Source organism: Tenrec ecaudatus, chromosome 15 (genome assembly GCF_050624435.1).
Source record: "Tenrec ecaudatus isolate mTenEca1 chromosome 15, mTenEca1.hap1, whole genome shotgun sequence".
Taxonomy (NCBI): domain Eukaryota; kingdom Metazoa; phylum Chordata; class Mammalia; order Afrosoricida; family Tenrecidae; genus Tenrec; species Tenrec ecaudatus.
In genome coordinates this window covers 26,391,476-26,418,195 of record NC_134544.1, presented here as the reverse complement: position 1 = coordinate 26,418,195, position 26,720 = coordinate 26,391,476, and the positions used below count along the sequence as shown (strand labels likewise).

The following is a 26,720-nucleotide window of genomic DNA, read 5'->3' as shown; positions in this document are numbered from 1 at the left end:
TTCCAGCTCCCTCCAAAGGACCTTTCTCTGCACTGTAAGGTGGGGAGCCACTGATAGGACTCATCTGTGAGCCATTGCAAGCAGGATTCCCTGCAGTGGCACCCGGCTGTGTGTAAGATGAGCCCTGTGTGAAGCAGGAGGAGGGAATCTCATTATCAGCAAGAGCCAGCAGTGGAACCTGTCTTCTGGACCTGAGATTCCGGGACAGCGAATGTCCTGGATCCAGGTGGCAGCTCTCTCATCAGAGCAGTAGCGGCAGAACCAGAATCCAGAGCGTGGAGCAGAGTGGTGGACGGCCTAAGCCATGGAGCAAGCTCAGCTGAGTGCTTTTGAGCAGGAGGCTGGCTTGTGGCGTAGGGTGTCCTCAGGCACTTCATTGGGGAGGTTGAATTTGCTGACCCACAGAAGTGGAGCTAAGTGCCTTCGGGTTGAGGCTTACTGGTGTGTGTGGGGGGGTGGGGGTGGGTGTTTCTCTGCGCTGGATTCAGAAAGCTTGGTTTCTGGCACTTGAGCTGATTGGTTTCCAGAGCTTGAGCGAAATGCCTTAGGGTGGAGGCATGCAGCAGAGGGGAATGCCCATTGGGAAGTTATTAGCAGACCTGAAACTTTGTAGCATGCCCTGGTAAATAACTACCCTGAGCCTTTCTCACTGATGTTACAATTTGTTAGGTTCCTTAAGAAACCCTTTAATCCTAAATTTTATGTGAGTTTCTTTGTAGCCATTGAAATGGATATTAGAACCCCAAGAAGTAAAATAGAGAACATTAAGGCGCTATGCACTGAAACGCTGTTCATCAGCACTAAGCAAACCCAGCCCAACTCAACCAAGTTCAAGCCATTGAGTTGATGCCGACTCATCTTGAGCCTATAGGATTAGGAGTAAAATGTAAAAAGGCCTCATTCCAAGAACAGCTGAAGGAAACAAGATCTTTCTGGGGAAAAGCACTAACAATTTACCAAGGACAGTTCCATGAATGGGTGTCCTGAGATCAAGAACTGTTGCAGTGGGGGTACTTCATCCATCCATCCATCCATTTATAACCTTTATTTGTGAATGAGATGAAGGTTGACAGAGCAGATTGTCAGTTTACGTTCAGCACGTCCCACACATTGTACTCCAACTCGTCCAGTGCAAGCTGCTCCATGTGCCACCACTTGCTCCCCGTTTCCGGAGTTAACTCCATTGGTCCTCAGCCTTCCTCATGCCGTGGCCCTTTCATACAGTTCCTCATGTTGTGGTGACTCCCAACCATAAAAGAATTTTCGTTGCTACTTCATCACTGTCATTTTGCTACTGTGATGAATCAGGTGACCCCTGTGAAAGGGTTGTTCGACCCCTGAAGGGGTCGTGACCCACAGGTTGAGAACCGCTAGTTTATTCTTCTGAACTTTATCCTGGGGTCACAGTGACCCTTTGGTCTTAAATGGTGGACGATTTTACCAAAAGGCCAGTTAAAGAGTGACTTAGTGCCAATCTTCGGGGTCCCACCTGTCTCATCTGACCAGTACGATTGGTCTCTTTTATGATTTTGAGTTTTGTTCCATGTTTTTCTCCTCCTCTATCCAGGACTTCTAAGGTGACCATTTCGGAGGAGTTGGTGGTGGTAGCTGGGCACCATCTATTCTTCTGGTCTCAGGGTTGTGGAGACAGATGGTTGGTTTTGGGGTTCCTTTTGTCCACAGGACTAGCTGTTTCCATGTGTCTTGGATTTTCATCACTTTTCTCCCATTGGGATGGGGACAGACCAATGGATGCACCTTAGAGGGCTGTCCACGAGCTAAGAGCTAGGGTGGGAGGGCTTCTGCAGGTCAGCTGAGAGGACTGGAGGCTGTGGCTGGAGTGGGATACTCAAGCTTAAGGTCCGAAGGCACTGCCATTTCTAGTGAGCCACGGTTCAAGATGTGCCTGAGGGAGTGGCGGATAAGGAGTAAAGAAAAAGTCCGTGGTGCCGACGGAGGAACACTCAACAAAGACCTCAGAGGGCCTTGACCGGTTGGGCCCTAAACTTTCCAAGAATTAAGACCTGATTTAATGGTGGGAAAAGGTGAATGGAGGAAAGAACATGGGCGGGAAGCTGGTAGCTCATACAGGATGGCCTAACTGATTAGCACGCACCTCCAAATTCCTCCGGAGTTTGTAAGGGGGCGGGGGAGGGCTGGTCCCGCTGCAGCCACCGCCAGACTTGAGACCCACACGTGGCAGGAGAGGAGAAAGGCTGCCGCATGGCGTGCAGTAGGTCAGTGTAGGTCCAGTGCTGACTGGGCATCCGTGATACAGTGAGGGACGAGGGGCAGTCACAGTTGTAACCCTTGTTCTGGCTCTCCTCATCCTTCCAACCCCATCCCTGGTGCTCAGTATCGGTTTATAGTCATGGCAGGAAAATTCGGAAAGGGGAATACTAGTCACTTACAAAAACAGAACAACACGGACACACACATAACCACACACATGACCGGGGTAGTGGCTTTAGTAGGTTTCTGGCAGGGTTTGTCAAGAGTCAGGCCACGCTCTCTTGTGGGGAGCTGGCCTGACCTCATCCTGCCAGCCAAATGTGAGTCACAGGACCCATGGGTATGGGGGGTGGAAAGGGGTTGGAGGGCTGGGCAGATCAGCAGGGAAAGTGGGAGAAGGGCCCTGAAATCCAGGCACCACTTTGGTGTACTGGTCTCTTAGCAGCCAATTTTCCCTTAAAAAAATTACGAACCTTCAGATGAAGAGGAATATGCCTCATGGAAACAGTATCTCCACAAGCCCATGTGAAGAGTTAAAACACAGGATCAGAACCGCCCTGACTCGGGAATAATCCAATGGGCTATCACATGCAAAGATAAGTACAGGCTCCAGGCTCTGTTCCTTGGATGCTTGTCTCAGAAGGAAATCCGATAGCTCAACATACCAATTAGACTAGTTTTCCGAATATTTTGAAACAAACGAAAAACAACACAAGAAACGACGGGAAAGGAAGAGTCAAGGCATTTATTGGCTATTTCCCGGCACTCACACTCCCTAAGGCATCCGTGGTGGCGCTTTGGCCAGGGTAGCACTTCTTTTAAGGCTTCGAGTTGGGCTTTACTTCAGAAATATGTCATCACTGACCAGGCAATTTAGAGAGAATGTCTGCCTGGCCCGCGGTTGGGGGCTCTTCGGGACGACAACAGCTCCGTACCTCACTCCGGGTCAGACTCGGGGGGCCCCGGGGCCCGGTCAGCTTCTGCAGCTGCTCTGCTGGCCGGCCGCCACCTGTCGGGCTGTTGGGAGCCGACTCGTGGTCCTCCTCAGGCTGTGTTTTCAATGATGACCGCAATACCCTGGCCACCGCCAATGCACGCCGACCCCACGGCGTATTTCCCACCGCGACGCCTAGGGAGGAGAGCAGCGGTCAAACCCTACACCGGTGGGGCACCAGCGGAGGGGGTCGTGCACAGAAAGGATAAATGGCCGCCCTGGCGTTCCTCAGTGCCACAGCTGCCCGAGCGCTGCCCGCATCCTCCACACGGCTTTACGCTCACAGGAGGAGAGGCAATTCAGAAAGCTGGATTTGTACGTGTATTTTTAAACAACAGCAAAAAATAGTAAGGGAGGTGACCTGAGGAGGGGATTGAGGCCAGGGAATGACCACATGCTCCCCAGTGGCGCGTGCCCAGTGGCTGCACGGGGAGTGGAACAAATATGAGGAAGAGTGCGTGGTCAGGTGCACAACCATCTGTAAAGCCGGCAGACACACGTGCCCACCTCACCGTGAAGCAGCCCACGAGGGGGAGACGAGGAGATGCTGCAGGGCGCGGGGGCAGACGGCACATCTGAAACCCTGTACCTTAATTCGTGCACCAGGTGCGCGATGATTCTGGACCCGGAACCTCCCAGCGGGTGACCCAGAGCAATGGCTCCTCCGTTCACGTTGCTCTTGCTCGGGTCCAGACCCAGACTCTTCTCAACGGCCAAGTACTGCGGGGCAAAAGCTTCATTCACCTGACAAACAAAACGGTGATGCAAACACGGACTCGAGTTCTGGCTCAGAAACAGAATGTCACCGGAGACTTGGCCCGCCCTATGAAGAGCCGGGGTGGGGGTGGTGGGGGAGGCGCGGTGAGATGAGCATTAGCTTGTTAGCTTCAGGGCTGGGGGTTCAAATCCACCTGCTGCTTGCTCCACAGGAAGAGAGATTTACTCTGCTCTCCTTGAGACTTCATCCCAGAAACCCTGTGCAGGCTCACTGCGGGTCAGGGCGGACTCAATGGCAGTGGGTTTGGTGTGGTGTTTGGGGATTAATGGCCAATTTTAATAATAGCAACTTGGCGGTTTCTTTCTTTTTAAATGACCAGGAAGGCTATCTTCTTGTCAGTCATTCTGTGTAGTTAGCAGGGTTAAAAGGGGCATATTTATTAAATGATGCTCTAAAGCAAATGCATCTGAAAGCAGAGGATCCCAGACTTATCAAACCTTCAGGGGAAAAAAACCTTAGCACTTCCTTGGCAATTAAAAACTTTCATGGAATCCAGAACAGGTAACCCTCCAGGAATAATAATGGGTATAGTAAGACCATGAGGGTAGGGCGAAGGTGGGGGGAGAACAGACCCCCAAACTCACTGCCATTGAGTTGATGCTGGGAGAGAAGGGGGGAATAAGGGAGAATTGATCGCAATTATCAACGTATAATACCCCCATCCCAAGGGGGACTAACAAGAAATGCGGGTGAAGGGAGACAGCAGACAGGGTAAGATATGAAAATAATAATAAACTATAATTTATCAAGGGTTCACGAGGGTGGGAGGGTGAGGGAGGGAGGGGAAAAAAGGAGGAGTTGATACCAAGGGCTCAAGTAGAAAGAAAATGTCTAGAAAATAATGACGGTAACATGTGTTCACATGTGCTTGACACAACTGATGTGTGGAAGAGCCCCCAATACAATGATTTATTAGAAAAGAACAGCTTTTGTACTACAGCTCCTAATCCAAAGCCCATGTGGATCACTGCAGAGTCCCCCAGGGGGCAGCGTTGCCCCACTTTGGGAAACACTTTCTGGTTGGACACTCCCCAGCAAGGACGGTGGGCTACTGCTGACTCTCCATAGGGTTTGGAGTTCGGCGCATCTCTAGTGTCTGTTAGCTGTGTGCGATCCTGTGCCTGTTACTTAAACTCTCTGACACCCTAGTCTGGTGTATTCACCTGGCTCAAACCAAGCAGGCGTAAGTGGAAGCTACTATTCTTCTGACTTATTCCTAGAAGTCCTGTTCCCAAACCGACTGGTAGACGAGAAAGGTTAAGCCTTCAGCGTCAGAGACATCACGTGTATGGTTACTGTGCTGACCCGCGGCAGAACTGGCAAGAAGCGCATTGTTGGTAGACCTAGCAAGCCTGGCTAGGACAGTGACTCTCCTTGAGATTTCCCTCATACTTTGAAATTTACTGTCATCTTAACTCGGGAATTGTATAGATGAGAAAATGGGTTCTAAGGAAGATAACTCTTCAAGACACCACCACTATGCCCTTGAGAGGTTATGCGTGTGTGCAAGGCGTCTGGTGGTGGCATGGATTACGCTGGGCTGCAAGGTCAGGTGAAGGGGGGGACTGTCCACTCCCACAGGGAGTTACCCTCTCAGAAACACACGGGGCTGCTGAGCTGGCACCCACTCGATGGCAGTGAGTTGGTTTGACGGGGTATAAAGAACAGCTTGGTAGAACTGATAGATGAGTTTTAAGTGGGCCGAAGTCTGCAGTCAGAAATTTAGTGGTATCTTATTTGTAGACATCTATTAGGAGCCCTGGCGGCAGAGTGTGTCATTACATGTTGGGTGATGGCAGAGCAAGTGGCCCCGCGCCTAGAGTGACATTTAAACTGAGAGCGTTCCTCTGTCACCTCGACGATGGTGCACACCAAGCACCGTGTGCTCAACTACCCGCTGTCTCCACACACTCCTGAAGCAAGGCGTACACTCAGCTGCAGAAGCTGTTCGCGCGTCTCCTCTCTCATTCTGCTACATACCCCACATGGTTCTAACATTAAAAAACAAAATGACCCTACAATCAACTTCTGCTCCAGGGTAGGAGCAGATGGCGTTAAGTACATGGTAAATGACGCCCCAACGACGGGGCTCAGGTCCCAGGTAAGTTCCGGGAGCCCTCAGCTTGGGGAGGGGAGAAAGAACTGTCTAGACTTGGCACTGGAGGGCGATTTTCCATAGGTGGATTCTTTGACTTACAGCCTCACTTCCATCTGGAAGTGGATGACAGCTCCTTGTTTCTCACCTGCCTCATACAGCGTCCACCTCCACTCACAGGTGTGCTTACCACTGAAAACGTGACCAAGTCCCGGAAGGGCCTCCTGAGCTCGGACACCTGTGAGGGTCCCTGCAGTCCAGGACTGTATAATTTCGTGGGAGAAGCAAGGCTGCCAGGTGGTTCACAAATGAGTGAAGCACTTCAATCAGGCGAGGGAACGAGCAACACAGGGCGTGTCATGAAGGTGATCCTCATTAGATGCACCTCGACTGGCCCCATTAACAGTACTACACTGAAAAAAAAAAAAACAGAACCCCAAGCTCACTGCCATTGAGTCCATGCTGAGTCATGGCGGCTCTACCGGAGCTGCCAAGATTGTCACAAGGAATAGAATGCCTTGTCTTCCTCCCAGAGAACGGCTGGAAGTTTCTAACTGCTGGCCTTGTGGTTAGCAGCCCTGTAGTAGTTACATAATCTGGTGTCAATTTGGGACTTGAGAGGATTAAGAGTGAAGGGGTGGAGTCTAGTCTGTCAATTAGATATAGCCAATGAGGCCTTTGTGTGGGCAGGCCTGGCCTTCTCCTGAGAATCTTGGCAACTCCTGTTTTTCCTCCTTGGGGGCGGGGCAGACTCTCTCTCTAGGCTCACTTCCTGTGAGACATCCCTGAGAGGAAGCCACATGGACCTACCCTGATGCAGCCCTGGGTGCTGGAGCAGCCAATTGGAGACCCCTGCCAGCGCTGAGATGCTTACAACGCCACTGGATCCAAAGACTTTCTACCCGCTGGCCTGTGATCGTCCTGCATTCGGCATCACTGCACGTGTTTTGTGAATCTGAAGAGGACTTCATAGATTGGTATTGGACATATGGGTTAATATCAGGCTTATGGACATGATCTGAACTGGGCTGGGATGTTTTTTCAATGTTCAATTCCTCTTGTACATAAAACGTTTATATATATATGCATATATATATTTACATATGCGTGTTTATGAGTTTGCTTCTCTAGTCTAGCCAGACTAACACAAGCCCACTGTTATGCACAACACCGCCAGGCCTCCTGCTACGCCGCTAACTGGAGAAGAGTCACAGACACCTGGAGAAGTCATTGATGCTACAGACGGAGGGGCCACTCAGAATGTTGAGGGTCCCTACATAAACCAGAGGACACTTACTTCCACCAGATCCATGTCCTTCAGACTCAGTCCTGTTCGCTTTAGTGCCCCGCTGATAGCAGGAACAGGGCCTGCGGGGGGATAAAAATAAATCCCGTCTTTTATTCACTTGCATAATAGATGAACGGAGGAAATGATGACGGTTATTAGCCGCCACGCATCTCGCTGCCTTGATGGCACACGGTTCACCGCGAGAACAATGAGAAACAGCAGAGGAGACCCGGCCGCAAAGCGCGCTAACTCTGTGCCGTGGGGAGACTTCTGCCCATGGCTTCAGCATCACCGTCAACCAGGAGTCCGCTGCAGGCTCTGGCAGATGCCTGCGGTTCATGCTTAATGGCCAGTGAGTGAGCGGCCCACTGGGTGCCTCCCTGGGGTCAGGACAGAGTGAGTGACCGCGGCTGTGTGGACACCAGGCCTGCACTCAGAGCACCATCGCCGCTTAGGCAGAGCACGGAGGGCGCCAGGAGACGCTTAGGGAAAGGTGTCTCCAGCCCACACCCACTGAACCAAGAGCCAGGGAGACGCTGATGACGCCAGCCGTGATGGTGCCAAGAAGAGCATTTCTGAAACAAACAGTAGTTCTTAGCTCTCCCGTGATCACCAAGAATGGTTTAAAACGGCTCCATCCCGCCCGGCCCCAGAGGAAAGGAAGCCTGACTAGAGTGAGCCGACTTTTCTACCTGTCTGATTCCAGAGAACGGGCGTGTGATAAATGTCTCGGTGGGAAAACAAGGGGCATTTCCACGGAATTCAAGTAGTCAAGTCACTGAAAAATTCCACCAACACACACAGAAGTAAAACAGCAAGTCAGCCTTTACAGGAAAAGCACGGAATCGTGTCGATGTAAAAGTTAATCTTGTCACCACTGTCCAAATGCTGTTGGGACAACAGTCTGCTCAGGGCCACCAACCACCCCTTCCCAGGGGAAGCGCCGCTCTGTGGCAGCTATTTGCTTAGGTCCCTCCGTAACTCGGAGGTACAAAGCTGGGCAGCCGCACGCCGGATGACCTTGCCGCCAAGGTGAAAGCAGACGGTGCTGCACTCCGCTGCGTTGAAAGGACAGCAGAGTCCCCGGTCTCCGCCCCAAACCCACGACGCCCCATTCCGCACACTCTGGCTGACGCAGAATCCAACACCATGCAAGGCCACTGCTGGGTGTCCATAGGGCTCTTCCCAGCCCCTTTGCTATTCACCGGGACCCAGGAAGGGTTAGGCCTCTTGGTTGGGAAAATAAACCTGTCATTCTCTCGTGGGGCCTGCCACCCAAAGCTATCAGGGGGGCCTGGGGGTGGGGCGCCACTGTGGGTGTGAACCTTCTTATCTTGAATGGGTGTCTTTTTGAATGAGCAGTAGACTCCTTGGTAAAGCCAGAGACACTGCAGCTGGAGACACTCGGAGCCCCACCCCGAGTCCCGGCCAGTGGAGTTCCAGGGTGGCTGTCTGTCCACAGGGAACTGCTCTTTGTCCCTGTGCCGCAGGACTCATCCTTTCTCCCTGTGCCCAGACGAGACGGCAGTTCTCAAACCCCATGGGGCAGCTCTCTGTCACCCAGGGCCGCCAGGAGTGGAAATCGGTTCCTGGCACCTAACCTCACAGTCCAAGATGGCAAGCAAGCCGGCAGCATTCTTTCTGAAGAGCGCTGGGCAGAGAGAAGGCCTCTGAAGGGGCTGGCTGCACAGGTGGCTGGCTGTTAACGTCATCCCAACCCCCTTGTACGAATCCCCGCATCATCACTTCCTTCTCCACAATGAAGCCTCGCCATGGGCGCTGTGGGCAGATGAAACCACATGCTGGGCCCAGGAGGGGGCGGGCTGCCTCTCTCTACACCATTTCAGTCCACCGTGTGTGGTGATAGGAGTTTCTACTGCCTCGGTTTCCCTCGTGTGCCCGGCACAGGTCTGAGTGTTTTAGACACTTCATCCAAACGGACTGCTTAAATGTTGGATGATCCACCTCTTCTCCTGATGTAGCCATGTGCCCGCGTGGCACCTGAGCGCCCGCCAACACGCACCTCCAGACACAGAGCAAGCTTCTTTCACCATGCACTTACCAATGCCCATGATCGAGGGGTCGCACCCAGACACAAAGTAGCCCACGACTCTCGCCAGCGGTGTGAAGTTGTGTTTCTTCACGGCGTCTTCACTGGCTATGATGACCACTCCAGCGCCATCGGACACGCCCTTGGAATCAAAGACAACAAGCAACCAGGCGGTGAAGCAAGGTCTGAGCGGCCGGAGCAGAGCTGGGCACGAGGGTGACACAAAGGGAGCAGTGGCTTCATCCCAGTGAGACTTGGGTGGAATACAGCGCTTGTTCCGGGCACAAAGCCCCTCCAGGAACGTGGGAAAGGAAAAACTTCCGCCCAGATGTGGGGAATGTAAGAAACCCGATCAATTGTTTAAATCAAGTTCCTGGACATGGAGTCAATTCTGACTCAGTGACCCTCCAGGACAGAGCAGAACCGCCCCTCAGGGCTTCCAAGGCTGCAAATTTCACAGACGCCGACTGCCCCCTCTCTGTGTGCCGCCCGGCTGAGAGGTGCCAACCACGCGGCGCTCAGTTCGCAGCTGAGCACCGAACCACGGTGCCACCAGCTGCTCACGTGAGCAACATCAAAAACAAATAACCCCAATCCAAATGAAAGACCAGCTAGATTTCCTTGCAACATTCTGGAGACTAGAACTAAGAAGCGCATTGGATAAGGGCCTCCAGTTAAACTACTGCTCGGCTTTGGAGTACAAAAATCCAAATCAATACAAGTCTGAACACTGCTGAAAAAACCAAACCAAACGAAACAAGCACCTGGTTGCCACCCAGCCGACCTGTGGTCAGCCCTGTGGGTCGGGTGGTTTTCAAAGCCTGGTCGTCTCCAGCAGCAGAACGTCAGGCCTTCCTTCCAAGAGGCCTCCGCAGGAACGCGGGCCTCCGTCTCTCGATTAGCAGGGGAGTGTGCTCACCATTGGTCCGACCCAGCACTCCTGTGTCGACTACGCAAACCAAACACAAACCATTGCCACTGAGGCCGTGCTGGCGCGCAGGGCAGGGTAGAACTGGCCCTGTGGGTTTCTGAGACAGTAACTCTTTATGGGAGTAGAAAGCCATCTTTCTATGGAGCTGCTGGTGGTTTCGAACCACTGACCCGGCAGTTATCAGCCCAACTTGTAACCAGGGGTCCATGAGCACTATACTAGTTTCAGCTCAACAACCAAACGCGAGGACAAAGAGTACGTAACGGACTCCTCGTGCCTCTTTTGCCCCGAGCCCCTCCGCAAGTGTTCAGCGGGCTCTGCAGCGACCCTCACCGATGCGTTTCCTGCCGTGACGGTTCCCTCCTTCTTGAAAACTGGAGGCAGTTTGCTCAGCTGCTCCAGGGTGGCCTGCGGCCGAGGATGCTCATCCACTTGCATCATCTGTTTTCCCTTCTTCGTCTTCACCTCGATGGGCGCCATCTCCTCATTGAAGCAGCCAGCATCGTTGGCTGAAATAGGAGAAACTGGGAAATGACCATCACGCCCACGGCTGTCAAGTCCTATTCTGACTCCCAGGGACACTGCAGGGCAGAGCAGAACTGGCCCTGTGGGTTTCAGAGGCTGTCAATCTCCACAGGAGCAGAAAGCCTCACTGGGCTCCCAGGGAGTGGCTAGCAGTTTGGAAGGGATGGCCTTTTGGTCAGCAGCCTAACTTGTATCCTCCCACACCACCAGGGGTCTCTGGGACATGACGACAATGTCCTATAGGTGGCCCACCCTATAGTGATAGACATATGGGCCACCAACCAGCTTTCCACCGCTGCTGGGACTGTAGGGCGTATTTGTCACATTGTTCTCTGCTGATTGAATGCTTGGCAGCAAGATTCTCCGCAGTAATTCCCATGGGGAGCTTGACGTGCTGGTCCGTTAATCCGGCCCACAAAGAATCTTCCATCTATGAAAACCATGAATAAAGTGATTTGTTTGAGCCTACGATTGAAAGCAATGTCTGATAATTTCCTAACTATTGAGGTGATTCATAGAGGTCCAACACACAAAAATAAAATTAGACTTTCTGGTAAGCATTTACTAGGAGCGACTATTATTCATATTTGATTCCATAATATTTTGTTTTTCTAAACAGCCAATGCCATCATAAATCGCACAGATTCTCATTTCTCGATACATGCGGGGCGTCACGGAGAGCCAGCAATACTATAGCTGCACAGCCTTCTGAAAGGCATCTTCAAGGGAAACTGCTGTTAATCAACCAGTGGAAACTCCTGAACAGGCGTGCTGAATAGGCGTGCTAAAGACCGGGGAGGAGCGTGCACAGATATGAAGCCCTGTCTGGCTCGTGAGAACATAAGTTGGCCTTTAATGCTACTCAGGGGTGGTATTTCTCTCGTCACTGCTCGAGGGATTTCTAAGGACAGGGCCATGGAATGTTTGACCTTTGGTGTTTGCCTGACTTCTCTCAAAACTCACCCCAAGTGTCTCAAGCATCCCCCGTGTCACAGTGTGTGCCCGAACTTCTCTAGAGCTCGAGCACACTCCTCTGCCTGGATGGACCTAGTTTGCTTTATCTAGTCCTCTGCTGACTGACATTTGTATTCGTGCCATGTTTTGGCTAGCCTGCCGCCATGAGTGTTATTCAAGTTTCTATTTTGTGTTCCTATGCTCAAGTGTTTGGAGTGAGTGCCGTGCATACCCAGGAGTGGAATGCTGGGCCACATGGTAAATCTACCTTATATACTCAAGTATAAAGCTGAGTTCTTCAGCCCATTTTTTTATGCCGTTTCTGTGGTAAAATTAGGTGCTGATACTCGGGTCAGCTTATACTCGGGTATATACGGTATGTTCAATTTTTTGAGAACTCGCCGCGCCGTTTTGCATAGCTGCTGCTTCATTTCACACCCCCACCAGCAGCACACAGGATTTGACCCACCACCTCCTCACCACGTGTCCCGTCCCTCCCCGTTTTGCTATATTAAGGAGCCCTGGCAGCTGTGGGTTAGGTGTTGGGCTGGTGGCCATAGGTTTGGTGATTAGTCACAAAGAGCTGAGGCTCTCTGCTCCCTCCCAGGGTCGCTGTGAGTTGGCATCCACTCCGAGGCAGTGGGTTTATTTATATTCCAGGCCAGTTAAGTGTGGCACGCGATCTCACTGTGGTTTAGATACTCAACTCCCTAGTGAGTAATAGGAAGGAGCCCCGGTGGCTTGGATGGCTAGATAAAACAAAACAGGCTCACGCCGAGGTCAACCCACCAGTCGCTCCATGGAGATAGATGAGCGTGTTCCTCCCGTTAAGATGTAAAGTCTCAGAAACTCTAATGGGGGAGTTGTACCTGTCGGGTCATTGGCTGGAACTGACTGGCTGGCGGCAAGCCTAGCTTGTGACTAATGACCGAACAGCATGCCGTTTGTTACGTGTGAACATAGCTCCTCTGGAGAGCTGTCCTTACCCATTTCTTCATAGGGTTGCCTTTTTGCTATTCAGTTGTAGTTTTTAGAATCTGGATATTAAATCCTTATCAGATATATGGTTCCTAAGTATTTTTTTTCCTAGACTGGATGTCTTCTCTTCACTGGCTAATAAAGTTCTTTGATGCACAAATTCCCATTATTTTTTAATTCCATTTTCCCATGAACCCTTTGGAAGCCCTCTCTTCCCTGGTTAAATTTATTCCTATGAAATGGAATTTTTAAGATGGTATGAGAAATAGAATAAATAGTTCATTTCCTTTTCAAATTTTTCACTGCTGATGCATTAAAAAACCCAACTGATTTTGGTGTCTTGATCTTATATCCTGACACTTTACTGAATTCATGTTCAAGTCTCCACTCGCTTTCGTGGATTCTTTGGAATTTTCAATATATAAGCTGATGCTGTCAGCAAGTAGCTTTACTTCGTCCTTTCTGATCTGGATGCCTTTTATTAGTTTTCTCACCTAATTGCCCTGCCTCGAGCGTCCAGCAGATTACTGAGCGGCAGTGAGGGAAGCAGGCCATGGCTGTCTTGTTTATGATCGTGGGAGAAAAGCTTTCCGTCTTTACCCACGGGGTGTGATCTTCACTGAGCACTTCTCATAAAAATCCTCGATCATTCTGCAGAATTTCCCTATTCTTTCTACTATTTCTAGTTTGCTGTATGTTTTTATAATAATAGGGCGTGTACTTTTGTCACCTGCCATCTATGCCTGGATTGTGGCAACCCTGCAGTCCTTGCCCTTCATGTGGTCACTGTGGTGTGCGGCAGTGACGTCTCGTATTGAACCACCCTTGCATTCCTGGGCTAGGTCCTACTCGGTCTGAGGATGCTGCTGGATTTGGTTTGTTGCGATCGTGCTGAGGAGTTCAGTATCTACAGTTACAGGAGGTATCAGCTTGCAGTGTTCTTTCTTTGTGGTGTCTATCAGGCTTTGTTACTTGGGCAAGGCTAGCCTCACAGAATCAAATAGGGAGTGCTTCCTGCTCTTGTATTTTTGGGTAGAATTCACCAGTAAAGCCACTGATCCTGGACTACTTTTTGAGGGATTCTCTCGCTCTCCCATGTCTAGGACCATTTTTTACTAGTTACCGTAATTCCACTGCCAGAGGTGTGGTGGGATGTGGGAAACCACGGAATGGGAAGAGAGTGGATGAGGGCAAATTCTTTATTCTCATAATTAGGAAGCCTGGGAGGCCAGGGTTCTGGGTGGAGGGAGGCCTTCACACTTGTGGGTTAGAGATGAGTTTCAATCATCTCCTCGTAATTAAGATTAACCCCCACAATGTCCTCCCATAATAGCTACCTTAAAGTTACCTCTTCCAAGCACAGGGCTGATTGCTATCCGGCCGGCAGCTTTATCGAGAGGAGCAGACATTTTGCAATTGCTCTCCCTGCTCAGGGGACAGTCACTCTCCCCCTTACCTGTCCCCTAGCACTAGTGTTAGATTACTCAGGGATCTCTGGGCTAAGGAACTGCCCACTTTGAACTCAGGGACCTCTAGGGTTCAGGTACTGCCCACTTTGTCACATATGTGGTTACTTGTAATTAAGGGGGATTGCCTGCCCTGAGACTATAAAAGTTGACATAAGAAAACATTTTCTCTCTTTCTCTCCTGGACTTGGTTCCTGATACCACAGAGAGATGAGCACCCCGGAACTTTCGTGTGCCTCTTAATTTCTTCCCCACAGTTACAAAACCACCCTTAGGACCCATCCAGATGGGGGCTGGAGCCCACTGTACATGTGCCTCTTAATTTCTTCCCCACAGTTACAAAACCCCATCCAGATGGGGGCTGGAGCCCACAGTGGGAGGAAGTCTAATTTCAGATGAGTTATACCAAAATGAATAGTTGATTATGGTTTTGAAATAGTTAACATTTTGCAAATCATTTACATTTTGCTAATCTCCATGAACAAAAATGAGTTCGATAAGTATTTCTCCACCCTGTAAGTAGTGTTATTAAAATTATTGACATACTAGTAAGAGGGATCATTTTCTTGAAGTTTAAGGGACGAACCTTGAGATCTGATCCAAACTTGGTTCCAAAGCGCACGTTCCTGACACAGTAGGGGGCCTGGCTCATGCTTTCGGTTCCTCCACACAGAACAACGTCAGCGTCTTTAACACCGATTTCCTATGAAAACACACAAAGCATTCAAACCACTTTTTCTTCTTGCCAGACAGCGTTCCGTTCTTAGGTTTTACAAAGGGTAGCTCTAATAACTCATCACCACATCGCAAAAGAAAGTGATTTTAAAGTAACTATAAAGCAAATGTTAAAGGCTCCATTCTGCGTGTGGTTGGGGGGAGGGGGACGAACTTTATCACATTTCTGCATGAACAACAGCGCCCCACAAATATTTTAAGGAGCGTTGGCAGCATTGAGAGTTAAGGACAGGAGCTCAGACTACTCAAAACAAAAACCCCAACACACTCACTGCCATTGAGTTGATTCCGACTCGATGCAAGGCTGCAGCACAAGGTAGACCCGTCCCTGTGAGTTTCTGAGGCTGTCACTCTTTACGGAGTGGAAAGTCCCAGCCTTCTCCTGAGGAGGTGTTCTTGAACTGCTGACTCCATGAGTCACTCAATAAACGGCCGCCATAATTAGCCTTGACTAGGATATTTTTTTCCTTTGAATCTCTTTTTTTTGGGGGTGCCCTCACCTGGGAAGCTCCAATCGTGGCTTCTAACAAGTGTTACAAAATAACAAGCTACAATGTGATGTGGAATTAGGGCACTTCGTCTCATAACCGTTACCATATTTTGAGGGAATCGCATAAAATGCTGCCCTTACCTGACATCCATTTATAATGGACTGGAAACCGGAGCCACAGAGCCTGTTAATCGTGAGAGCCGGCACCTCTTTAGGGACTCCCACTCGCAAACCCACGTGCCTTGCCAAGTAGGCAGCGTCTGATGAGCTCTGGAACAAGGGAGAGAGAAAAAGAAATTTGGCCATAAATCTAGAGATTAAGAAAAGCCAGTACATAATACATGGAAATTGTGGCAATTTGTCAAAAATAATAAATGAGGGGATACCCCCTAAGACCCCTGAATTTCACTGGGTGAAGCAGAACTTTTGTAAGAACACATTTTTCCCTGCTAGGTGAGCATCAAGCCACTCACTCTGAGTTAGTGCACCCAGTGGCATCACCTGGGAAGGTTCTCTCTGATCACCGTGAATTTTTTGGTAACAGTTTCGCTCAAACCTTGTTTTGTTTTTTTTTGTGATGGCCGACTTAAGAGAACAGCGTGTGGCTGTGAGATTTTTTTTTCTGCTGGGGAAAGATGCTGCAGACACGGTTGTGATGTTGAACACAGTTTACAAAGACAGTGCTATGGGGAAAACTCAAGTGTACGAGTGATTTTCTCGTTTCAAACAAGGTAAAATGTTGATTGATGATAAACCTCGGTCTGGATGTCTGTCAACCTCCTGAACAAACAAAACTGTTGACTCATAGTGCATTTGGAGTTTGTTCCACCTGGTCAGACTATTAATTAAGCTTTTTATTTAGAGGTTCTAAAAAGATTGCATAAGAGTGTGTTACAAAAAAGGCCCTATTTGTGGCAGATGGGGGACTGGTTTTGCCACCACGATAATGCACCTGCTCACACAGCCATCTCAGTGCTCCAGTTTTTAGCGAAAAACAGCATGTCTCTCTTGCCCCATGCACCTTACTCACCCGACCTCACTCAGTGTGATTTTATTTTGTTTCTTTGTATGAAGAGGGACATGGAAAGACAGCGATTTGATCATGTAGAAGAGGTGAAGAAAAAAACGAAGGAGGTGTCGTCAGCCATCCAAGCAGATGAATTTGAAAAATGTTTCCAAGAATGGAATCACAGATTTGACAAATGTATTAAGTGTCATGGAGAGTACTTTGAAGGTGGTAAGACTGTTTTGAGAAAAAAAAATGTAAATACATAGCTTTGAGAAAAATATTTTATGTAAGTATTTACAATTTGAATAAAACCTGTAATTTAGTGCACTGGTTTAAAACACACAAAGTATGCTGGCTATGTGAAGAAATTCTTATAGTACGTCTTCAATATGAAGCAGACAGTTCTTAACAATTAGAGCTGTTTAAAAATAGAACAGACGATCTTTAAATATCCACAGGCACCGAGTTCCTCTTTGAGGAGGGAAAACACTTTTGAAAACGGATAGTAGTGATGGCTGTGTAACATGGTGAATGTAATTAACGGAACGTAATTAGTCATACAGAATTGTACATGTAAAAATCATTAAAATGATTTTTTGTCATATATATCCTACCACATTTTAACTGAAAACAAAGAACGCTAACCACAAAGAAAAAAATGGAGGTCTAAGATGGCGTCCTTGCTAAATTCTACAAAATAGTTAAAGACTATTAGTACAGTCTTCACACACCCTCCCCTCAAATAGAAGGACTACTTCTCAACTCATTTTATGAGGCTAGTGTTACTCTGATATTGAAAACAGACACTAATAACACACCCCAAAAGGAAAGCTACAGGCCAAGGTCTTATATAAGAACATAGATACGAAGTGTTGCTAGAACACTAGCGAAGTGAAAATCGCTCCCTCGCTAATAAGTGCATATTAATTTGGGTGACAGGAAAGGCAGCATATACTAAAGGAGTGACCGACACAACTACCACCACCTGACAGGTGCACACGAGCTACAGACAACGACGGTCAAGACCATCACATGCCCTACCCTTCACTGTCTGAATAGCAACTAGCAATCCACAAACAGACACACAGGCAGGCTGGCAAATGAACAGGTAAGTGAGGCTACACTCACATAGACTTGGCAGACGACCTTTCTGAAAACATGTGTACATGCTGTAAAAATAGCCATGTTTATAACAGAGCAGAGGGCAAAGGTATGCAAACAGCACAGTTGTAACCAAACATGTGGAAGGAATGAATCACTAGACCTGGAGCTTAGGAGCCCAGTCCCAGGGGACGTCAAGGTCAACTGACAAAATACAGCTCATGAAGGCAATGTTCCACATTTTACTGTCATGAGTAGCAAATGGAGCTTTAAAAGCTTGCAAGAGGCCACCTAAGGCATTCCTTGGTCTTTCTCCATTCCATGAAGAGCGAAGAAAATTAAAGATGTGGGGAACCAACAGTCCAAAGGACGATTAGACCACACTAACTTCAGTCTCCACCTTCCTGAGAGCAGGACTAGAAGGGGCCAGGGGATCACAATAGAAAGTCCTGGATACCAAAGTATAGAACACCCAAACTCAAAATCATCAAAAAGAACTGGCAGAGACTGGTGGGACTATGGCCCACCCTGGCAAGACACCGGTCCTCAGTTACTCTCCTGGCTTGGAAAGGAACTCACTCCTGTGGCTCAGTATTCACCCAAACAATAGGGAAATGCCTGAGGGAGGTAGTAACAGTAGAGAGGCAACCATCTGGGATCAAGGAGGCGCCATTTGTCCAAGGACAAAGTTCAGAAGGCAGGACGGGGTAGGATGGGGGCAAGAATTGATGCAGGAAGCACAGGGAAGACATGGTAGATGTGATGCTACCCTGTGGGGATTGCTATCAATAATAGGAAGCATGGGTCTGAACAGCTGACTAAAACACAGATTTCCTCTGCAAACCCAAAGCACAGGAAGAAAGTTAAAACACACCAAAAATGTAGTTGAAACACACCACAAACCCAGCAACCAGAGAAAGGACTACCCTCTAAGATCAAGTGGGATTGACCCCCGAAACGCAAGGATGGTTTACCACTGCCAAATCAATGAATATAATCCATTTACCAATAGAAGAAAAAAAATGAAACTTATGATCATCTCAATAGATGCAGAAAAGGCACGTAATAAAACCCTATCCTCTTCATCATAAAAACACTCGACAAACTAGGGATAAGAAGAACCTTCAAACCTGACACGACATCAAAACCCCCAGTTAATGTGAGGCATCAGGAGGAAGACAGAACATTCTTTCTGGCTATTTGTATTCAACCCTGTGCTAGAGCTTCTAGCCACGGCAAGTGGGCGAAAGCAAAATAAATACAAGGCAGCCAGACTAGAAGGGAAAACAATCTTTAGATTAGATGATCATACGCACAGAACAGCCTAAGGAATCACTGAAAACTCTTTGAACAAACAAGTGAGTCCAGCAAAGTTGCGGGCGCCCTTACTTTAGGGGTAACAGCGATGTTTGTAAGAGCAAGGGCATTGCTGACTTTCTGGATATGAAGCTACCGGATGGCCGGAGGAACTGAATCACACCGAAATAGAAGGTCTAGGGCTTTCCTGTGTCCATCTCTACTCTCTTTCCTTGGGCAACATACAACTTATCTCACGCACACATCTTTCCTTTGTTAGACTGTGACTTCTTATTGTCCCCTTTGGGCTAGTAGAAGAATTCTCAGATAACCTCTCAGCAGGCACGAATTGTCATTTTCAGTTATTTGCAATAGGGATCTGGGAGAACGATGAAGCTATCTGCGCCCATCAAGATTCACAGCCTGGCCAACCTTAGGGAGCAGTGCGACTCTGTCCTCTAGCATGACTGAGTGGGAATGGGCTTGGTGGCAGTGGGGTTTTTGGTTGGACACACAGACGGTCTATTTTATACAGTACCATGCAGAACAGAAGAGAGGGCAGGGGAACATCTGATTTCCCACCACCCACACTGACCAGCCTCTTACCCTGTGTAAGAAATGCTGAGATGTGCGTTCTATTGTTTGGGCTTGCTACCCTCCGTTAGTGGCATAATCAGGGGGCTTCAAACAGTCCGTAGGAAAATTCTATTCTCTGGTTAATTCCATTTTCCCACGAGCTCGTGGAAGCCTCCGCAGACAGTCGGAGAAGACAAATTCACTGTCAGACAGGTCCATGTGGCATGGCAGAGGCACTGGGACGCATGCCGAAGCACACAGACCTGACGTGCTCAGAGGACAACCCTTCTCGAATGATGGGTGCCGCTGCTCGGGGATCAGAGGCAGGCTCCCACGGCAAATCTCAAATACGCTGAACTGTTAGTAACTCCTTCGCTATTGCAACACGTCAGAGGAGCTATTTTTAGAAGATGGACAAATGCCTCCCTTCTGCCCTACTAACCTGCATGACATTGCCCACGATGACGCTGCCAATGGTTTCCGGCGGGATGTTGCCAGCGGACAAGGCCGCCTTCGCAGCGAGCTCTGTCAAGTCGGTCGCCGTGAAGTCTTTGAGGAGACCGCCGTAAGCTCCGAAGGGTGTACGCTTAGCTGCCACGATGAACACGCCTGTGGTGATGAGGAGAAGCGTCAACCACTGTAGTCTGTGCTGCCCATCATCCCGCTGGGAAACCTGACCGCCGAGCCGACTGTTCACGGAGGTCACTGGAACTCTTTACCCAGGGAAACCGTGTGCAGGTACCAGGAGGCGCACTGCCGTCTAGGATGGAAATCCGTTCAGGATGGACCACACTCTTGTCCTTTAGTGACGTGCTAGGGACATTTGTTTACAACGGCAGGGGTTCCGTTCCGGGTGCCGGAGCACATGGCCCGGTCGCAGAATCCAAGACTTTCCAAACAAACGGCTGTTTGGCGTCATCTGCGATCAAACCCTATTGGAAGCCCCTCTGGAAAGCGTCCAACAAGAGTTCTCTCCAACCTCTGCTCGAAACCTCAGGAAGAAGGCACACTCCACTGTGTGAAGCAGCCTGTCCGGGAATGGACAATACCCATCAGTGTTTCCCTAAGTGGGTCAGACTGCCCCTGGGGAACTCTAGAAACCTTGTGTATGGGGGGGGGGCAATGTACACTGTAATAGTGGATGCTTGTATGCTATCTAGGATTATGGGCTATCTAGTACAAAACTTTTTTTCATTGCCAGGGGGAAGTAATTTTTTTTTCTTTCTGAAAAGGTAGGCCAATCAGTTTGGGAACCCATGTTATAAATGAATGGGTTTTCCTCGCATTGATCTGACTGGGCTTACCAATTCTAATCCCAGCCAAATGCATGGCAGGTCAGACATGCATTCTGGTGTCCAGCTAGAACAGGGGTTAAATCGCTCGCTTACTAACCAGCTGCACTTCTGGAGAAGATGTGGCAACCTACTTTCATCAAGACTTACTGCTAAGGCGGTGCTACGGTCTGACAGGGTCTACAGAGGCAGATGCGTTACTGCTGTCTATCTAGGCTCTGAAGACAGCCACATCCTCTTACCTGCCGCCAACCCCTGCCCCCCGGCACTGGTGTTGGGTTACTCTTCCAATGAACTCAGGGACCTTGAGGGTTAGGGTACAGCCCACTTTGTTATCTATGTGGTTACCTGTAATGAGGGGGGCGTGCACACCCCCTGGAGTATTTAAGCCTCTGTTGAAAATATATTCTCTTTCTACATGGACCTGGCTTTGAAGTGATGGCTACGAAGGTGAGCCCTTGCCTGCTTTATCTTGTCTGACATCGCTTTAATTTTACCCCTCAATTACACAACCGCCCCTTGGAGCTATTCGGTTGTGGGGGCTGGTACCCCACGGCCTACCAAGTGCTGGGCACTGGCTCACTTTTCACCTAGTATCTAATCTGAACAAATCTTCAAGGTAAATCCTAAAACTAACATCCAAGGGGGCTTCAAAAAGTTTGTGGACAAAGGAATGAAAAGACAATGGAATTTCCCCATGCGCTTTTCCAAGCTTGCTCTTATTTGTACAGTGGGTAAGAAGCAGGGAGGACCAAGAAGGGGCCTGGCAAGATGGGCCGATTACACCGTCTAGGTGGAAATACACGTGCGGACGAGAAAGTAGGCGATGCTGTCTTCCTCTCCATCACAATAGGTCCCAAAGCTGCCAAGTTCATCCCAACTCAGTGCCCAGCTAGGAAGTACCCGCGGCGTTCCCAAGGCTGTGACTCTTTATGCGAGTGCACAGACTGTCGCCTTTTCTCCCATGGAGTGGCCGGCCAGTGGGTTTTAACCAGCAACATCCCGGTGAACAGCCAAGCACTTCACCTTGGCACCACCTGCTCCTCCTAATATTTTTAGCGAGGTCAATAGATCCTCACTTACGCAGCAACCAGCCAAGACAAATCTCTGTGGCTGCATCGATTTGATTTCAAGGTAAAAGGTCTTTGGCAGCCCTGCCCGCCTTCAGGAAATGTGCAAGCACACCCGATAATCCCAAAGGCTGTCAGAGTACCACTCTTCACTCAGTGCGGGCCAAACACTCGGACTGGGTGCTGATAAAAAAATCCTGAGGGGTTTTTTTTTCCTTTTAAGAAGAAAACATCATATTCTCCATGAAGATTCACACAGTGACTTAGTGTCCCAGCCAACACGTTCCGTACAGGCTGCTCCGGGACATTGATGCCACTCTTCCCGATGTAAGGACACTCATTATTTTTGATCTGCTGTCCTGTTTCCAAGAAGTTCCTTTCCCTGCTCTTTGGTTTTAAATAATTGACAGTTGGCAATGACCGGTTCTTCCTGATGGCTACGGTATGTAAGTTAACGAGCATCTCGACCACCGTTCATATATGCTCCCATTCAGATGTGTCTTGCCCCTGCAAGCACTACCCACATGTGCTTCTCTTACCCACCAGTCCTACAAGCACGGGGGGCCCTGGCGGTATCATGCTTACACCTTGGGTTGCTAACCACGAGGTTGGCAGTTTGAATCCACCAGCTGCTCTGTGGGAGGAAGAGGAGGCTTTCTACTCCTACAGAGTTACAGTCTTGGAAACCCACAGGGGCAGTTCTACCCTGGTGTTTAGGGTCACCGTGAATCAGAATAGGCTTGATTCATGAGTTTGTTTTTTTCCCTATAAGAAGTTGGTATGCTGAGAAAGGCATGTCTCTAGTCTGCGTTCTGTGGGTTAGGTGTTGGGAGGCTGACTATGTTGGCAGTTCAAACCTACGCGCCGCTCCTTGGAGAAAGAGGAGGCTATCTACTCCCTTAGAGATGTACAGCCTCGGAAATGCTAGAGGGTGTTCCTCTGATTCAGAGTCAACTTGATAACAGTGTGTGGGAAACTAACACCGAGGGAAATATGACGAGGACTGCATTTCCCTGACAACAGAAGGAATCTGGGAAGCTAGTATTCCATGGTAGGAAAGCCACCACTTTGGTAAGTTAGCGATAAAGTCTAATTACATTATCCTGCCTTAAATATCATTCCCACAGATTCTCCCCTAACACCTATGCTGCCTTACAGTGAGCACACGGTTGGTTCTATCTCCCTATAGAAGCAGACATTCTTTTGTTATCTCCTCCTGCCACTGCACCCAGTCCCCTTCATACCTTCCCCCAATGCAGGCAGGTATTAGGTTTCCTCAGCTGTGAGCTAAGGGACCTTACTGTAGTTACCACCCACCTTGTAGCATGTATGCAACTACTGAATATGCATATCTTGTGACTACTGAATATGCATGTCTTGTGGCTACTGAATATGCATGTCTTGTGGCTACCTATAAATTCCTCAAGATAGTAAAGACTTTCTTTCTCCTCTCCTATCTCACGTGGACCATCAAGAGGGGCTGAGGTGAACATGCTACCGTGAAATGTGCCTGACTCCTGTACTGTACTCTCTCTTCCATCCTCTATGACTTTACGATGATCTCTATATATTAGCACCATACAATTGCGCCTATGGACCCTGTGGTTGTTAGAAGCTGGTTTCCTCTGATGGCAGTGGGTTTTTGGTTTTGACTTTATATTGCATTCTAACCAACCTACAACAATCACCATCTGAAGACCAGGGCTGGGGTTCTGGTCTCGGCCACTACCTCCCGGTATTTTTATAGCTTCACCATTCTACCTTTCTGGACACCCATGCCCTGTGGCCAGGAGCTGATCTTAGGCTGGTGCTGTGTGTGTCCGGCCTGTTGATTCTTTAAGTAATATATGCTTGGTGGTCATGCCGCTAGAAATCTGCGCTCTGCTCCAAATGGCCCTGCACTCAGAACTTGTAAAGATGCTGAATTGGTGTAAGATTTACCGGCCAAAGTCTCAGCAGCAACAACAGCAAAAAGAACTTGTGAATACAGCAATGGAGAAGTCCATTCATTCCCTGTTCTTCACTCCTGCATACGCCTGTGAACAGTTCCTCAAGCCAGCAACCTGAAATTATTCATTTTTTTCCCTCAGCAGCCCGCCTTATCAAATTCTATTACCAAATTGGGACCAATTCTCTCTCCAGGAACTTAACTATGGCCCCTTCCCTCTCCCCCTCAACTGCATTGCCCCAACTCTAATTAGCCATCATCTTTGCTGCCTGGATTTTGGCATCTCTTCACACATGGGGGGGTCCCCTCATTGTCAGGGCAGCCCCCCAGCCCGCACCCTGTGTGGATCACATCTTGTCACGCCTCTGCTTTAGAACCTGCTAGTACCCCACTGAAAAGCCCGTCCTGAGAGACCAAGGGGAGACTCTGAATCCTCGGCTCTTCCTGGCTCCACGGGCTCTGAAAGAAATGTGTTCCTTTGCTTAGAACTGTGTCCACAGGGTTCCTGGGCGCTTTCATGGCTTCTAGATTAAAGCTGCCGTGGCTGTTGACCCATACCCTTTCCCGGAGCGACCTGGAAGTTTCCGCAAGGGGACCGGGAACGCAGCAGGGGGTCCAACGGAAGGCTACCCCGCCTTTGGGGGCGGGTCTTTCAGGCTAAACACATCCGTTCCTCCCTGCAGTCGGGGTCTACCCTCGCCCTCATCCCGCAGGCCGCCTGTGCGTCCGACCTGAGCCCAGTTTCCCTGTTCGCTGCGCTTGAACTTGAGGGGCCACTGCTTCTCGCAGCAGTGTTGCGATGTTCAAGGTCAGAGGCGAGGAAGCCATGGGCTCGACACGCTTCGGGGAAATTCCCCCGAGATCACTGCCCTCGTCAGCGCCGGGGCTCTTCAACGGCCACCCCAGGGGCTGCGACCCCCGGCCTTCCCACGCCCGGAGGGCCTCGGCCGGAAGCGGAAGTGCACGCCTGGCCGGGGGAGGAAGACCCCAGGGCAGGCGAGGAGGATGCCGCGGCGCCCGGCCTCGCCTGGACACTCACCTCGGAGCAGGGCCATGGCGGTGGCTCGGTCCTGGGCTGCGGAGGGAAGCGCTCAGTTAATCGGGAGGCCAGAGGATTGCAGAGCAACCGCCCACCGCCGCTCTGGCCTTAAGAGTGCGGGGGAGGGGCGGGGTGGCAGGCCACGCCCCCAACCTTTCACCCAGTTCCCCGCCCCGCCCCCTCCCCAGGTGCTGCTCTGCCGCTGGCTGCACCCAGTGCGATGCCAAGGCCTCCAGGACGGCGTGGGCCGGCGGGCAGCGGATAAAAGAAAGTCCTTACCAACATGTTCTCTCCTCACCTATTTTTTTTCCCCTTAATTGTGAATTCGTTGGGAGGTTACATATCAGATCATCGGGTTTTTTTTTGGCAGTTACCATTTGCCATAGTGAAGGTTTAGTGTGCCAAACCTAGCCAATAAACACGTGGGGTTAATTGAAGGGCAGCGAGATAAATGGGTCTGCGAGCCTCTCCTGTCTGCTCTTTTTGTTTTCTGATGGTCGGACCAGACCAGTGTGCGCTACCTTAGCGAGTTCTCTGCTTCAGCTGGCAAGGCTTCCTTCCTTCCTTCCTTCCTTCCTTCCTCCCTTCCATCTATCCTGTGGGGAAGCCACATGGACCTACTATGATACACCACTGGCTGCTGGAGCAGCTGCATGGAGACCTCTGCCAGCACTGAGATGCTTACACGCTCACTGATTGGCTTTCCTCCTGCATTCTGTACCATTGTGTGTGTGTTTTGTGAAGAACGTTGTAGATCGGTGTCAGACATCTGGTCTTGGACAACACTGGGTTGGATTGCTTTCCTAATGTACACTTACCATTTATATAAAACTCTTATAAAATATCAGTGTGTTAGTCTGGGTACTTTAGAGAAACAAATCCACAGAAACTCATATGTGTAAGAGAGAGTTTTATATAAAGGGTAAGTGACTATCAAGAAAGCATCCCAATCCAGTGCTGCCCAAGCCCACAAGTCCAACATTAGCCCATATGTCTGACACCAATCCACAAAGTTCTCCATCTCGCAAAATACATGCAATGATGCTGACTGCAGGAGGAAAGCTCAATCAGTGAGCGTGTAAGCATCTCAGCACTTGGCAGGGGTCTCCACATAGCTGCTCCAGCACCCAGGGCTGCACTGGAGTAGGTCCATGTGGCTTCTCCTCAGGATGTCTTGCAGGGAGTGAGCCTGGCCAGCTGAAGCAGGGAACTGCTAAGGCAGCTGCACCCTGGTCCGACCATCAGAAAGCAAGAGACCCGAGAACCAGAGGCTCTCAGAACCATTTATCTCCCCACCTTTTAATTAACCTCACGTGTTTATCGGCCAGGTTGGCACAATACAATTGAACTATCTCAATGTGTGTCTATGAATTTTGTTTCTCTAGTCTCCCCAGACTAACACACCATTTTAAACAACTTATCAAACCTCCCAGGAGAAAGATGGGGCTTTCTACTCCCGTGAACTTGGTCAGGGCATTGAGTTTATGCTAATGGTGGTGGAATAGTTTGGAAAAGGCTATCAATAATGGCTGTACCACATGAAGAGTAGAATCAATGGCACTGAAGTATACATGTAGAAGTTGTGTATTTTTGCCACAATTAGGTACAAAGCTTACAGGAATAACAATGAACAATGAGTACAGGGAAGAAGAAAAATGTCCTAGCATTGAATGTGGTGATAATTGTCCAGCTGTCCTTGATATGACGAATTCTTGAATTGTATGACGTGGATGGAGTGCTAAAGCTGTTAAAAACACACACACCTGAAAAAACAAGTGGCTCATTTACGTTTGTAAAGTAGGTTTATTAATGTGTTCCGGCTTCATGGTTATTCTTGAATGATCTTTACATCAAATTTTAAAACACATTTCTA

The 26,720-nt window shown here is 49.4% G+C and overlaps 1 protein-coding gene across 1 annotated transcript; it reads right to left on the bottom strand.

Annotated features, from left to right (window-relative positions):
- Positions 1–3,134: 3,134 nt before the first annotated feature.
- On the bottom strand, positions 3,135–24,976 carry ACAA2 (acetyl-CoA acyltransferase 2). The gene is made up of 10 exons (XM_075532889.1): positions 24,848–24,976; positions 19,941–20,107; positions 15,658–15,786; positions 14,878–14,994; positions 11,176–11,323; positions 10,702–10,877; positions 9,450–9,579; positions 7,397–7,467; positions 3,816–3,970; positions 3,135–3,361 (listed from the first exon to the last, which is right to left on the bottom strand). Exons 1-10 carry the CDS (start codon positions 24,861–24,863, stop codon positions 3,277–3,279), a joined length of 1,194 nt encoding a protein of 397 aa, XP_075389004.1. The 5' UTR covers positions 24,864–24,976; the 3' UTR covers positions 3,135–3,276.
- Positions 24,977–26,720: the final 1,744 nt, after the last annotated feature.

Bases quoted from the DNA above. Each gene is read 5' to 3' on its own strand.
- ACAA2 (XM_075532889.1), bottom strand. The intron at 3,971-7,396 runs GTAAGTGTCCTC...TTTGTTTGTCAG, and splicing joins AGGACATGGATCTGGTGGAA to GTGAATGAAGCTTTTGCCCC. The intron at 3,362-3,815 runs GTACAGGGTTTC...TCTCCTCCCTAG, and splicing joins CACCTGGTGCACGAATTAAG to GCGTCGCGGTGGGAAATACG.